Source organism: Sabethes cyaneus, chromosome 3 (genome assembly GCF_943734655.1).
Source record: "Sabethes cyaneus chromosome 3, idSabCyanKW18_F2, whole genome shotgun sequence".
Lineage (NCBI taxonomy): Eukaryota > Metazoa > Arthropoda > Insecta > Diptera > Culicidae > Sabethes > Sabethes cyaneus.
This window is the reverse complement of record NC_071355.1, coordinates 189,989,564-190,004,997: the sequence shown is the minus strand read 5'-3', so window position 1 is coordinate 190,004,997 and position 15,434 is coordinate 189,989,564. Positions and strand designations below refer to the sequence as shown.

Genomic DNA, 15,434 nt, shown 5'->3' with positions numbered 1-15,434 from the left:
CGATTATTCTTACGTCAGTCGGGTTGTATTTAACAATATCGCATACAAGCTGTTGTTTTGCTTAAACTCATTGCTTTTGAGATTGCAACGAATCAATTTGAGAAACATACTATCGGGACCTCCCAATTACCCACCATGCGCTGGCAAAGAACATGTCGATCTTATCAAACATTTGAACTAACTCGAATGAAATCACCTGGATGAGTCTGTACATCTTCTACGGTACAACATGATTGCTTGTTAGAAGCGTGACTTGCGGATCCTGTCTGGTTTTTTCGACGGATATATCGAAAATAGAACTCTCCTAATGAAGCCGTGAGAAACACCGATTGACTGGAAAGGTGATGATACGTATAAGGTTAAAGTTCAATTGTGGATAGGATGTTTTAATTGGTTGAAAACAAATATAATTTGTTCTTGAGATTGAAGAGATCTTTTATTAATCACACAATCTGCGCGGTTTACTACGAGAAAGAAGAGAAATTATAACTTTTTCCAGATCAACTGGTATTTCGCGACAGATAAATATTTATCGAATGATTGGGATTTGGCCGTTCAGTTATTAAACTATATTAGACACTCAATTTTCATTTTTACGCCAACGTTTCGATCTCGATTTGGATCTTCATCTAGATCTTTTCGTAAATCAATTTTTTTTCTTGGATAACATTCGATAAGTAATGCATCTACGGCATTTAAAAGAAAGCCATGCACCAATTTGTTACAGCATTCAATAGATTCAACTAAAGACCGGTTGTGCCCGAGGGAAGTGAATTTAATTAAATGAAAGTTAGGGCACTCGACCTTTCAGAAGAATGTTTTGGCCTGTAAAATCGAGTAATCGTAAGGTGGCGAATCTATTATTACTTATCACAAATATACCGACCAATTAAGTTGAAAGCGCCGGACCGCCTAGACATGAATTTTGACTAATTTTGGCTTGAGGGTTTATTACAAATTGAACTGGAAATTGGAGTTAAAATTGACTTGAAATTGATATGGGAAATCCAATTACACTCCCTCCACAATTAAGGATCACCCACAATTATGGATCACTTTTGTGTTTCAAGTTAAATAACTCAGTTAAACAAATTGTTTGAAGGTCTGAAGTATTTTTGCAACAAAACAATTTTAATGAGCGTACAATGTTGTTATCGAGAATCTATCAAAATGTCTGTTATTTTTACCTTTGTTATAGTATACTAGCTGACCCGACAAACTTCGTATTGCCATAAATTAAACTGTGTTGTACATAAATCCTGAATCTCGGATGACCTTTATCACAATTTTGCAATTTTGCTCGAATTTTGCAAATTTCCGAGGAGTTCATGGATGTTTTAATATACAAATTTTCCTCACAGTAAAATAAAAAACAACACCCCCCTTTGCTTAGCCTGATAAAATAAAGCGGATAGAATTTAAATATTCGCCATCATTACAAACCATTTCGCCGAATACCATTTTGCGGAACATCAATTCTCTGTTGACCATAACGCGGAATATAGAGGTTTACAGAATACCATTTCACGAAAAACCTTACGCGGGATGTACCATTTCACGGAAAATCTTTTCGTAGAAAGTACCATTTCGCAGGGGTGACCTAACTGAAGGAAAGTAATAGAGGTCAGTAGATCTAGGAAAATAAATAAACCTAGATAGAGGTGATCTCTACGGTGGGCTGAATCCCTTGTCTCCAAAACCAAACATGCCAAATTTTGTTCCATTTGGTTGATTAGTTCTCGAGTTATGCATAAATTTGTGTTTCATTTGTATGGGAGCCCCCTCTCTTAGTGGGGGAAGGGGTCTCTAACCATCATAAGAACCTTCCCTGGCCCCAAAAACCTCTACATGCAAATTTTCACGCCGATAGGTTCAGTAGTTTTCGGTTCTATAAGGAACATCTCGACAGACAGACAGACAGAAATCCATTTTTATAGGTATAGAAGATAACAAAGGTTTTTTCAGTCAGCATAAGCAGTACGTTCCTCATTTATAAGGTTTCTGTGTGACATAATTACCCATTTTCGTGCAAAATATGACTCATATATAAGATCAAGCTAAGTTCTTTACGATTGAGCGAAATGTTTTCCATTTCCGGTTTTTCATTTTTTGTTTTATTTTTCTTTCTTTTCTGTGCCGTTTTCTTGGTTTTTGCTCTCACTTTTATTTTTATTTTTCCTCCGTTCTACCAGTCTTTCTCACGCTTTTTTTCTGCCCCGTGTATTCTATATTCTATTCTACTTCATTAAACTTTTCTTAGATTCCTGTCCTTATTTCTCTTTTCTATTTTCTCTTATTTTCAATCTTGTTTTTCATCTTATTATTTACACATCACATCGAAAATCCAAAATGAACCACATTACGAATATACAATTAGAATGGTATAAAATTTTTTTCTTATTTTATTACTTTAAGTTTCATTTTTTCTTATTTTTAGTCTAGTTTTTGCTTTTGTTTTCACACATTTTTTGCATCTTTTTCGCGTTTTCCATCTTTTCTTTTCTATTTTTTTCTTTCCTCTTTGACAGTTTTCGACTTTTTCCAGCTCTCCTCCTTCTCACTTTCTGTCTTCGTCTATTCCATTTTTTCTTGTTTTTTATACAGTTTTATCTTTTTTGGACCAAATCGTTTTTCTTGTTTTTCTTTTCTTCTTTTTGCGTCACCTTTTTACCATTTTCATTTTGTCCCATCTTTCTCTTTTTATATCCACCTTGACTTGTTTTCCCTTTTCATCGATTCCTCTATCGGTTTTCTTTTTCCTCTCTTGCTCGTCTGCTGTTTCATTTCAGTTTCTCTTGTATTCTGTTCCGTTTTCTATTTCTTATCTCGTTTCTCTTTTATTCTCTCCAGTTTGCCCACCTTTTCTGTCACGTTTTTTTTTCTATTCTGTCCCTCTTCCCTCTATTTGTTTCCCTCCTTTTCTCTCTCAATTTTCCCTTTTCCTGACCCATATTCACCTTTTCCAGTCTTGATTTTCGTTTTGGTTTTCTCTTTTCATCTCTTTTAGTTTTCTATCCCGTTAACTCTTTTTCATTTTATTTTGTTTTCGTCTGTTTCACTCTTTCTCTTAATATGTTCAACTTTTCCTCTTTTTCTGTCATGTTCTGTTTTTCATTTTGTCTTTTATTTTCCTTTTGTTTCTCCATTTTCCACTTTTTCTGTTTTCGTTTCTCAATTTGCCTACTCCCGTGCTTTTCTTTTAGTTTTTTCTTTCTTATCTCGTTTTTCCTCTTTTCCTCCGTCCCACTCTTTTTATGACCAGTTTGTCTTACTCATTTTCCTCATTTTCTTTACCGTTTTTCCTTCTTTTCTCTAATTTTTTTCTTTTATCTTCCGTGTTTTCCTATTTTTCTATACAATCTCCACTTTTTTTTGCCTCGTTTCATTCTCCGTTTGTTTTTTCTAGTTTTTCGCTATTTACACCCGGTTTTTCCCCCCAATCTGTTTCGTCTTTCGTTTTTCTTTTTTATGCCAGGTAGGGTTTATTTCCGATTCCCGTCGTAGTTAGTAAACCCACTCTAATTTTCATCATTTCTTGGATGGATTCAATGAATACTTCAAAAGTTCTTGTTCTGATTTAAGTCAAACACACTTACCTTCTGATCCGTGCATTTTGAATTTACTAAATCGCTTTTTAGTATTAAAGCATTTTATTGAAATTACACAGCTGGATTTGTTTCCTAAATTCGTCGTACCGTTTTAAAATCCGTCCATTCAAAATTTTTCATCATCCGAACTAAAAATCACAACAATGTTTACGAATCTAGCGCGCATGAATTTGTGTACGACGGCATGACAAATGTTATTCTGCAAAAATTTCCGCTGGTCATGCAAGTTTTCCCGGCTGCAGAATAACGACAATGCGTTACGTGAGTTGTTATCATTTTATGATTGACGGAAATTGAAACGATTTGTCGACATTTTCTTCTTCGTCGCACGAAAAAACGTAGGAAATTTGGCTGCTAGGAATTCTCACCCCATTTAAAATTAGCTTTAAAAATTGGGGTAGCAAAAAAATTGTTGAACATGAGTCAAAGAGTTTTGTGTGAAATAAGCTATTAATAACCGCAAAACGGTAACAAAAATCTTTCGATCTTGTCTCTCTTTTGGCAGGCTTTGGCACGCAATAATAACGTGTATATGAAAAGCAAGACCTGAGATAGCTTTCAAGATTAAAATTTAAATATAATACTTAAATTGCCTAAGTTTTCTGCCTCAGGAACAACAAAAATTCATGAAAATTTTACCATTCAAAGATTAGAAAATGACAAAATAGTGCTTTGATCAGCCTTGAGCCAGTAGAGCCTTGAAAAAGAATATATTATTCGAAACGTTGGTAAAAGAGAAAACAACCGTTTTTCTGCTACATTTTATGACTGCAAACCGAAAAAACTGAGTGACCAATCGATAAAATTGATTGAAAATAAAAAAATTAAAATTCGAACTAGAAGTTGAACTTAAAAGCATGTAAAATTAGATATAGAATCGAATTTTAACTTGTGCTTAATGTTGAACTCAAAATCAAAGTTGAAATCAGACTTGGAAATAGACATAAAATAAACATCAAATTTCACTTAAAGTAGGAATTGAAATAGGCCGTGAAATTGGATGTACAGTTGGATCTGAATTGCATTTGAAATTGGATTTGGAATTAAACTTAAAGCTAGACCTAACATTGAACATGAAATTGGACTTGAAATTAAACTTTAATTAGGCTAAAACTTGAAATTTGATTTATAACTGGGCTTGATATCGAACTTAAAATTATTTTTACGCAATTCCTTATCTATTATTCCTTATATCGCAAAAGTTGTGGCAGATTAAATCAAAATCTGCGACCTTCTGAGTTTGGGAAATTATTTGGCTTTATATTAAATTTTAAAGTAAAGGTTGCCAACCAACGTTGTGGAAACTGCTAAAACTTGCACCGAAACGAAATCCTTAAATATGGGATTTTGAAAAACAAAAGGGGTCCAAAATTTAAGTATGTATTGTATATAACAACCCGATGGATCAAGTCAGTAAACATAAACATCAACAACACTTCATCGCCATGAAGCCATTAGCAAAAACCAGACGACAGCAAAAATGGGACAACACATATAGCGGCATATCGACCAATTCTATCTGAGTATCGTCTCGTGTTAATAAGCAATAAAACAGTTTGATCTTATATTCTAAATTAGGAAAGCAGTCAAAATTTATAGAGATTGAATAAAATGAAAACCTCGTGAATTGGAAATGAATCGAAAATTGAGGATCACATTAAAATTAAATCAGATCAAGTTAAAACAGGTTCAAAAAATAATTCTTTTGGTAAAAAAAAATATTTTGAATCGAAATACACTTATATCTCTCGACATCAAATGACTCACATTAGTCATTAGTGTTTAGTAACCAAACACTTCAAATCCAGATGGCACATCATTTTAGAAATTACTATTCACATGTGACTTCATCATAAAGCTCGTAAAATCGTCACTCAGAAATGATTATACTTTCTACGTCTTGCCAACAGGGCCGTTAGGGCACCGCGGATGACATTCGCATATGTTTGACTCATTATGACATAAATCTTCATCCCGAACAGCTCGGCTGGGAAAGGTTCTTTGATGTGCTGTAAAAGGAAATTCCGAAAACAGTACGTGATTCTAAAAGTCAACAAAATATTATCAGATGACTCAATTGAAAACTGTTTATCGACAGCGCCGGGCTGATAAGAGGTGTTGTTATCTATTCTGATGAGAAAATTCTTTACCACTGTTTCAGCGCGGCGGCGCCGTTCGCTATTATTACAGGTGGTAAATATCTGACGCGTCCCTGGTAGCTACGTCATACGTAGCCTTAAAGCGACTGAAAAGCATAATAAAACTTGAAGTCCACAATTATTGAAAGCTATAAACTTTAGGCCGACTGAAGCCATAAAGCTCGATGCCGAATGTCATTAAGCTGCACACATGACGAGTGGGATTGATGTCACCTACAAGGCTTTACGTTTCTCACACTGGAAGACGACTACACCCTTGAACTCATTCAGATTCCATCCTGGGTAAGTTGATATATTGAATTAATTTTATCGCACGATGGCATTTAAGCCTAAATGATTTAATATTTGTTAGTCAGAAATCTTGCACCTTTGAATTAACATAATATAAAAGATTGGTTTTCCCAGCTACCCAGTCAAACTTTTAAACGAAAAATTTCGCTAAATGCGCCAACTTGATTAAAAGAGTTTTTCCTTTCAACTTAGTATTTTCAACGAACGAATTATGCATTTGAGCATATAATAGTTTAAAAGTCATGATTTGTTATTACTTAAAGAAAGAGTATTAACTTTTAATCAAACATAAAACTCAAATGTTAGCAAAAAAGTAAAAATGCAAGATTATTATTAGGCGGATTATTATTTAGTATTTTGCATCAAAACTCGCGGAATGTAGACTTTTTAGGAATGGAACTGACTGTTAGAAGTCTAAAATTGATGTTTCATGCCAAAATTAAACACCCAGTCTCCGTCTTGTATTCCAAAATCTGTTCCATATCTGTTCTAAAATAGTGTAATTTGCAGGGGTGTTCATGCAAAATGCTAAAAAGTTCGCCATCTTGGATTTCAAAATGGCGCCAAACGTGGATTTCTTACCCCTGCAGTAATGCTCATCCGAAAAAATACACTTTGTATAGGTTAATTATCTAGTGGTGATGAGCAGGCAGGATGCACCAAAATGAACCAAATCGACCATATTCTCATCGATGGTCAGTTTTTCTCAAACATCACCAATATACGCTCCATACGGGGTGCGGATATCGCCTCGGATCATTACCTGATAGCAGCATATGTGCGCTCACCATCGCTATATAACTCGCGAGAAAGCGGCCCTCTTCGGTTAAACATTCGGTAATTAGATAACCCGCATGTTTCTGAGAACTACGCATGCCTACTGAATGAAGCTCTACCTTCCTCTATGAAGCTAGGTGCTTCGACCTCCGAAGAAGGATGGACTAGGATACGCTCGGCCGTTAATAAGGACGCAACCGCGGTGCAAGGTGGAGAAACCTCGTGTTCACAAAATGACTGATTCGACAGGGAATGCCAACAGCCGATGGAGAGGAAAAAAGGGCTTGAGACATTATCTGAGCATTGCCACGAGGCAGAATTTAATAGTACCATCGAGCGCGAGCTAACCACGATGCTGGGGAAGAAAAAGCGTGAGGTCGTAAAGAGCTAGAACAACTATTCCGGGCTAATAAGACGCGCCAGTTTCATGAGAAGGTGAACCCATCTCGGGATGAGGGACGAGAAGGCAAAACTGGTCACAAACGAATAATAAAAGGAGACGCAACGAAAGTCAACCTCCCAAGTAACAATTTGAGTTTTATTACACTCTTATAATGGTATTTAAGACCAAACTTGGTCATGAAAACCAACCATAAAAGTACAATAAAACTCACGTTGTTGCTTGGGCTAGGAGTGCCTACGTGCCGGCTCCCGATTTTGAAGAGATCCGGCGAGAAATCGGTCTGCTGAAGAATGATAGAGCCGCCGGACAGGACCGACACTACAAAAATAACAAAGAACCACTAGCAACGGCACTTTACTAGATAATTTCAAGGATATGGGAGGAGGAGAAACTACCGGAGGAGTGAATGAAAGGTGTAGTCTGTTCCCCATTTACAAAAAGGGCGGCCGGCTAGATTGCTATAACTACCGCGGCATTACGTTGGTCAACGCCGCCTAAAGGTGCTCTCCCAGTTTTTGTTGCGTCGTCTATCCCCAATAGCAAGAGAACTCGTAGGGCAGTATCAGGCGGGCTTTACGGGGACCCGTACTACTACGGAATCTTCCAGAAATGTAGAGAGTACAACGTCCATGCATCATATATTCGTGGGTTTCAGTGCAGCATACGATACAGGTGAACGCGAACAGCTATGGCAGGTATTGCACGAGTACGGGGACACTCTCGAGTCATTTCGAATCGCGCAGAGGGTTGCTGCAAGGGGATGGACTGTCCTGTATGTTATGCTATTGAAGGTGTGATCCAGCGAGCGGGCATCGAAACGAGAGAAACGATTTTCAGCAAGAGTAGCCGACTCCTAACCTTCGCAAACGACCTCGACATCATTACTAGAAACCTTGGGATGGCGGAGGCAAGCTACGTCCGACTAAAAACGGAGGTTATGAGGATAGGGTTACAAATCAATGCGTCGAAAACCAAATATAAGGTAGAAAGAGGCTACAAAGAAAGCAAGGCTTGCCTCCCACGGATAGTGACTATTGACGGCGATTCCCATCGTACACCTGGCGGAAGTTTGGAGCCTACGGAGGGCTGTCCACGTATGCCGAACGACTGTACAGTGAAATTTCTTCTCTTCAAGAACCTCACCGGCATCAGGAATAGAGAGGCGCAATGTGATAGATGGCTCGATCAAGTTTATATCGACTTGCGTGTGTCGAGACGCTCAACTAATTGGCGGCGAGTTACCCAGGACCAAGTACAGAGAAGAGGAATTCTTGATACAGCAAAAGCCACTCCGGCTCTATGCTGTCAGAAGAAGAAGATAGGTTAATTATCTTGAATAGTCATTAGCCTCCCCCGTTCTAGAAAAGTGTATATTCAAGTGTTTTCATGCAAAATGCTAAATAATAACATTTTAGTAACAACTGTATTTACAGTGGACCCGCGTTCGTTTGAACGATTCCTTATGCAAACTAACGGGGTTAGTTTTTAATTTGAACAACTGGCAGCCCCAAATATACTGGAACTTGTATGAACTGGACACCCTGCTCTTTGTTATTGTTTTGGTGGTTTAAATCAGTTGGCAGTTGCAAGCAGCGATATTTCATTCTCCGATCGGATTTCTGTCATAATCGTTGGGAAAACGCAACGTGAAACAGATTAAACACGCTAGATCAGTACAAACAAATCGTGTTTATGTGCATTGTCTGCATAACCAAATGATGCCATGTTGAGAATGACATTTGAACCATTTTTAATTTGCACGTCGTGCAAACCAACGGGGCTCAAATTAAAAAATGTTCAGATTAAAAACGGTCAAACGAATGGGGGTTCACGGTATTGCCAGTTAGTCTGGCAATTTCAAATATATAATCCATATCAGTTTGTTTCCCTTTACCACAGAGGGAACCGATTTTATATGATGGTGAAAAGGTGCCATTTTGTGTTAAAAAGAATGATTTGGAGTACTAGGTATCACTCTTTTAGTATTCACGAATTTCCTACAAAGTTCTAATTCAAAACTTAACTGAGATTCATTTTGTCAACGCGAACCATTACGTACTATCGCCCATTGATAAAAGGGTCCTAATGTAACCCCACAGTCTGTTGACTGGTACGGACTATTGCCAGGCATAGGCTAATGAGCTGTTGGTAAGGTATACCTCTGTTGTGCCGTAATATTATTTTAAAGACGTCTAGGAACGGGAGTCGGCAGTTTTGCTCTATTTCGGATGTAAATCTAATGTCCTTCTTCTTAGGTGGCTTGCCGTCCTAAGACAAAGCCTGTTGAACAAAGTTTCTCCATGTAACTCGGTTGAGGTCTACCGCTCTCCAATTCCTCGAACACCGAGTAATCTCCGCGAGACCTCGCTTCACCTGGTCTAACCATCTTACTCGCTGCGCTCCTGGTCGTCTTGTTGCTACCGGATTTGAGGCGAACACCATCTTTGCAGGGTAGTTGTCCGGCATTCTTGCAACATGGCCTGCCCATCGTATCCGTCCAGCTTTAGCCACCTTCTGGATACTGGGTTCGCCATAGAGCTGTGCGAGTTCGTGGTTCATCCACCGCCTCCATACTCCGTTCTCCTGTACGCCGCCGAAGATCGTTCTTAGCACTCGTCGTTCGAAAACTCCGAGCACTCGCAGGTCCTCGTCGAGCATTGTCCATGTTTCATGCCCGTAGAGAACAACCGGTCTAATAAGCGTCTTGTACAGGGTGCACTTTGTACGGGGACTTAGTCTGCTTGACCGCAATTGCTTGTGGAACCCATAGTAAGAACAACTCCCGCTGATAATAGGCCTCCGAATCTGCCACTGCCACAAATGTTCTGCCGATAATATCCATGTCATCGGCAAAGCAGACGAATTGACTAGATTTGTTGAATATCGTGCCCCGCGTGTTGATATCCGCTCGGTTCATAACACCTTGTAGCGCTATATTGAACAGCAGGCATGAAATACCATCACCTTGACGAAGCCCTCTGTGTGATTCGAATGAACTTGACAATCCACCCGAAATCCGAACACAGCACTGTGTACCATCCATCGTAGATTTAATCAGTTTGATGAGCTTCCTGGGGAAGCTGTTCTCGTCCATGATTTTCCATAGCGCTTTCTAATGTCTTTGTGGATGTTATTAATAATATCTACATTAAGAATAAAGCATGTTTTATAGTGCGAAAACAAACTTTTATTTTACGAATTAGTTCTGACTGTTTCGTACATCTAGACAACGTCATGTCTGTACAAATTATTGTATTTTGAAAAATGATTCATGCATTATACGAATCTACAGAAAAGCTCACAATAAAAATAGTATAATACCGACACCTGTCGAAAAATAGCGAAATCTCTTTTTTTCTCTAAAATAACTGATTCCTTAAGAACAATCGACGACGCCGCAATCCACAGAACCACGAATGCTGCACATTAAGCAGTTCGTAACTGCGCAAATATATTTTCTCTCACCTACAATCATCGCAGCCCGATTTCGTCGATAACGAAGCCAAACAATAACCATACATCGAATGCGAACTGATGCGAAAAGTCCTACGAATGTGTTCTCGTACCAAATACGAACCATTCGTAATAACAATATGTGCGATAGAAAATAAATCTACGAATGTTTTTAAATGGTGTGAAACTTTCTTTTATTAGCTTACTAGCTGATTGCCCGTTCACACTCGGGGTCCCTTTGTCACTCAGTCACTTGTACATCTGCTTTTGGAACGAAAACTCTCATAATGCAAAAAACAAAAAAACCCTTTTTTCATTTGAATATGTTTCCTCCCTTTGTCAGTTCCTCTCACGTTGTCCACCAACCACTTCTAAATCTATCTTCTTCTCGGTAATCCCTGTAAATCGACTCAAAGCTTTTTTTACGTTTTTGAACCTCCCCCTTTTTAATGGCCACTCTATTCCCCCTTTCAGAAATAAAACAACTTATACAACTACTATCGTTCCAAATGCAAGAGAAACGCGCCCGTTTCTCCGTTTGAATCTTTCTCTCCCCTTGTAAGAGACTGTCCTCCTTTTTTGTCAACTCCCCGGTATAAAAGAATCTTGCCAAAAAACATGTGTTTGACAAAAAACAGTCCAGAAGTTCCGAAACTATGGTGGAACATACATTCATACTCACGTTCCTCGCCCCCCCCCCCCTCACCCCTACATGTCGGTTCCTTCCCAGTCAGCTTCCCCTTCTGTCACGTAGCTAATTATGCATCAGTTTGCTCAATGAAAATCGCTATAATGGAAACGAAATAAAGTTTTATTTACCTTATATTCCTCCTCGGTGGAGCCCCCCTCTTTTCTCAATGTCAGTTGCACAACTACAATGGGTTGAAATGCAAAAGAAACGCAACCCCTTCTACTTATTTAGATCTCTTCCCCCCTTTTATCAACTTCCCAGTATCCCTAATGTCAAGGAACATGTGAGCCAAGTTTGGTGAAAATTGTCCAGGCATTCGGAGTTCGGAGTCCTCCCCCCCCTGTTATGAAACCCCACGCTAAAAATGTTTTGAATTTTTGATCCCAGCTGGTGGGAATATAAACACTTCCGGTGCAATGTTTGTAAAACGTTTCTTTGCCGAAGATGTTTAGGTTCAACTTATAAAACTTCACATAGTTTCAAGAATTTTTTCCTTGTTTGATCATACCGTTTATGGGTAGTTAAATATTCGAGTATTTTTTTAAAATTTAACCGCTTCGTCATAAACCACACTGCAATCCGACACATCATTAGAACATAATTGAACATAAATCGCGAGTCCAATCGGCACAAGTTATTCCAGAATCAAATCAAATCCATTTGTACCTAATACTGCGAACTTTTCGCATTTTATTACACAGCTCCCAACAGTTTCCGCACTTGGTCGTAAAATTGTGCAAAAGCCTCGTTGCAATCACCCTAAGTAATTAACGTAGATCACCTAAAACCAGTAGAATTATTATAAACATAAATGCCGATATTCAGGATCAAATGTGCGCTTTTATGACTGAGCACTTAAATGGCTCGCAATACGTTCTCTCGCACACTTCTCCTGAGGAGCCATAATTCACAGGTTTTCCCAGTGTAAAAGATCAAGTTGACTTGCATCGCCACTAAACAAACATTGGAATCTTACGACTTCTTTCCTCTCAATAAGATAATATTTTCAACAAAATAAAACGCGTTCTACGAGATACATTTATTATTAGATAATGAAACACACACAAACACAGCCACACAAGCACACACAACCTGTCGGCCACCAATCCGAGCCGATCGCCAAACTAACTAGATGGATCATAGATGCTTCCATAGAACAGCGGCAGTCTGGTGGCATCGTGACCGAGCAGCATCAAGAACGGTGTATCGATCCGTACGGTTACCGACGGCAGCGATCGGAATATCGTAGACGCCGTGACGGCGCCACCTTCCGTTCCTTTTTCGTTGATTTCCAGTTCTACCTTGTGGATGATATCACTTGCATAAAGCGGCTGCCGCAGAGCGTCGTCGCGAAACCCGTTTCTATTACGATCGAACTGATCCAACATCCCCGATAGATCACTGCTGGACGGGTTGAAAATGGTGCGGAGATTTAGTTTCTGCAGAACATCTCTCAGATTGATCGTGTTGGATATTTTCATTTTCGGCAACTGAATTAGTGCTTTTCTGACGGTCATTTTGACGACCATATTGCCGATGTCTTTACCGGTCAACGTGCTCTGGAAGCGTTGCAATTTTTCGCGGCTTGAATTGTTCGGGATGATTATGTAGAGAGCAGTCTTGTCGCCCTGGTAGGGCAATCCGACAATTTTAGCATCGTACTGAACTGCGTCGTAATATGGGAAGCACCCTATCACAGCCATCGACAAGACCTCTTTTGCCGTCTCCGGGTGAGCATGACCGTCTGGGTAAAACATTTTATAGGTGGTGGCTTGCTTTTCGAACATCTCCTTCCACAATCCTTTAAAATACAGCGCATTCGCGACGATCATTTGAGTATCAGTGTTAATGTTGTTTGACACAATTTGATTAATTTTTCCGTACGTGTTATCGCTTGCCCACCGGTTTATGCTGGAAGCCGACTGCTGCGGATTGTTAGCAAAATCCATCGGATTTACTGTGCTGTTGTAGAAAGTTCGCGATAGCTCTACGTACCTCCCGTTCAGTGGAAGTTCACGCTTGACGAAGATGGCGTTTGCTAAGTGAATTACTTGAACTTCCGGCTGAAAGTCATCGTCATCGTACTCAGTACAACGGTCCGATTGGCGCCATGGAATGGGATAAGCGTCCGGAGCCGATGAGGCTACCTCTCGGAGCATTTTTCCATACTGATGATGAATGTTATTCCGTGTCTGCCTATCCGGCTGGAAATTTAACAGTTGCAATAGTTCCCGTTTTGTTTCTTTGTTTGCCGCAAGCAGCAGCAGGGAAAGAGCACAAGCTATGCTAACCGGAGAAAACACTGCAGCATTACTTTGCTGACCCAGAACCGTACCGATTCTTCTGGCCAAATCTGTAACAGCAAAAGATGCTGAATCATACTGAAATTGTGGTTGACCTTGACTAGGAGGTGGCACATTATAACTTTGCTGTCCCTGTTGTTGCTGTTGCTGTTGTTGCTGCTGTTGCTGTTGTTGCTGCCGTTGCTGCTGTTGCTGCTGTTGCTGCTGTTGCTGCTGTTGCTGCTGTTGCTGCTGCTGTTGCTGCTGTTGCACCGAAGGAGGTGGTTTGCTTAGCTGCTGCAGCTGCGATTGAGGCTGATTTGAAGTCTGTTGATACCATTGCACGTTGTATAAGTTGATTTGCTCTCTCGTCGGTAACTTCACTAGTGGTGAACTGTTCTGTGCATCAATATTGCTTAATACTGATAATAAAGCTACTGCTATCACACTTATCATATTTCGATTAACACTAAAAGTCAGTCTTCACGAATGGCACTGGATCAGAGGTACAATTAATCAATTGTACATACGATCGGACGGTTTCTCCGTAACCCTTCTATATGTAACCTGACTGATCGCTCGAATGATCGTACAAGTAAAACACTCGGAACTTGTTGTTTGCTTCACACATTAGCTTCGACTGAACTTGGCGCCTGCCACCAGCAGCCGAACAAGCAAGACGACATAAACGCATACTCAAAGCAGTTCCCACACACATCCCCAGTCGTAGAGCCGGCTACTTTGGACTGCGTAGTGCAACTCAGGCACATACTACATATGTTGACGACGGAGTAATCTGATGTAAGTATGTCCATGCGGTTGTGTACTGTCGTACGTCATAGTTCTACGATCTTTTTTTGCAAGCTTCGTGTTCTGTTATTCTGTGAGCATGCATTCATACTCTCGAAAGTTCAATTTTATTTCTAATCTACGTGAATGCATCTAAATGGTTGTGTTTACAAAACATAACAGCTACAGATTCATTCAGTAAAAATAATATCAACAAATGATGAAAATAAATACCGTGCTGAAACGTTTCACTCGTTGGAAACCTATTGAAAATCCCAACGAACGACTTATAATAAGCTGATTAAAAAAAATCAAAGCAAAGTCTAGGACTCTGGGTGCCACATTCCGTTTTCGAAAGATTACCTCATATTCGATAGACTTCGCAGCTAGCTAACCGCCCAGTTAACTTCGAGGTACGATGGTAGTCTAACGAGCCAGCCGTCGTATGTTCGAATCTCGACTGGGCTGAGCTGCTAGAACCAGTAGGATGGTTGCACTAGCCCCGTAATTGTCCTGTACTCTAATAACCGACTGCGCAGTCTGTCGATAAAGAACGGTAATGTCTAGATGGTTATACCCAAGGCTTTGCTTTTCACGCTTTGCTTCTCTAAAAGATTAATTTTAAAACTAACAAATTTCTTGTCTATGTCCCATTCCAAGACCAATTTATTGAAGTATATTTTTAATGCCAATTAAGATCTAATTTTACGCCCAAATCAAATCCGCTTTCAAGTTCAATATTCAGTTCGAGTTGAAGTGAAATTAATTAAATTTTAAAGTCCAATGTCAAGTCCAATACTGTATCTGTTTTGCAAGATTAATTTAATTTCAATTAAAAGTAAAAGTTTATGTCCAATTTCGATTCCGCTTTCTGTCCTATTCTGAGTTAAATTTAAGCCCAATTTCAAATTTAATTCAAGGGCCAATTTTAAGTCCACATTCAAATCTGGTTTCGAGCCCAATTTCAAGTTTAGATTAAAG

At 39.3% G+C, this 15,434-nt stretch overlaps 1 protein-coding gene across 1 annotated transcript in view; it reads right to left on the bottom strand.

Annotated features, from left to right (window-relative positions):
- The window catches only part of LOC128740516 (uncharacterized), a 36,541-nt gene extending 22,266 nt beyond the window's left edge, over positions 1 to 14,275 (bottom strand). The window contains exons 1-2 of the mRNA XM_053836060.1: positions 12,512 to 14,275; positions 5,985 to 6,045 (exon numbers count right to left, since the gene is read on the bottom strand). Coding sequence (XP_053692035.1) covers positions 5,985 to 6,045; positions 12,512 to 14,120 — 1,670 coding nt within the window. The 5' untranslated portion in view covers positions 14,121 to 14,275. The remainder of the gene's footprint in view (positions 1 to 5,984; positions 6,046 to 12,511) is intronic.
- Positions 14,276 to 15,434: the final 1,159 nt, after the last annotated feature.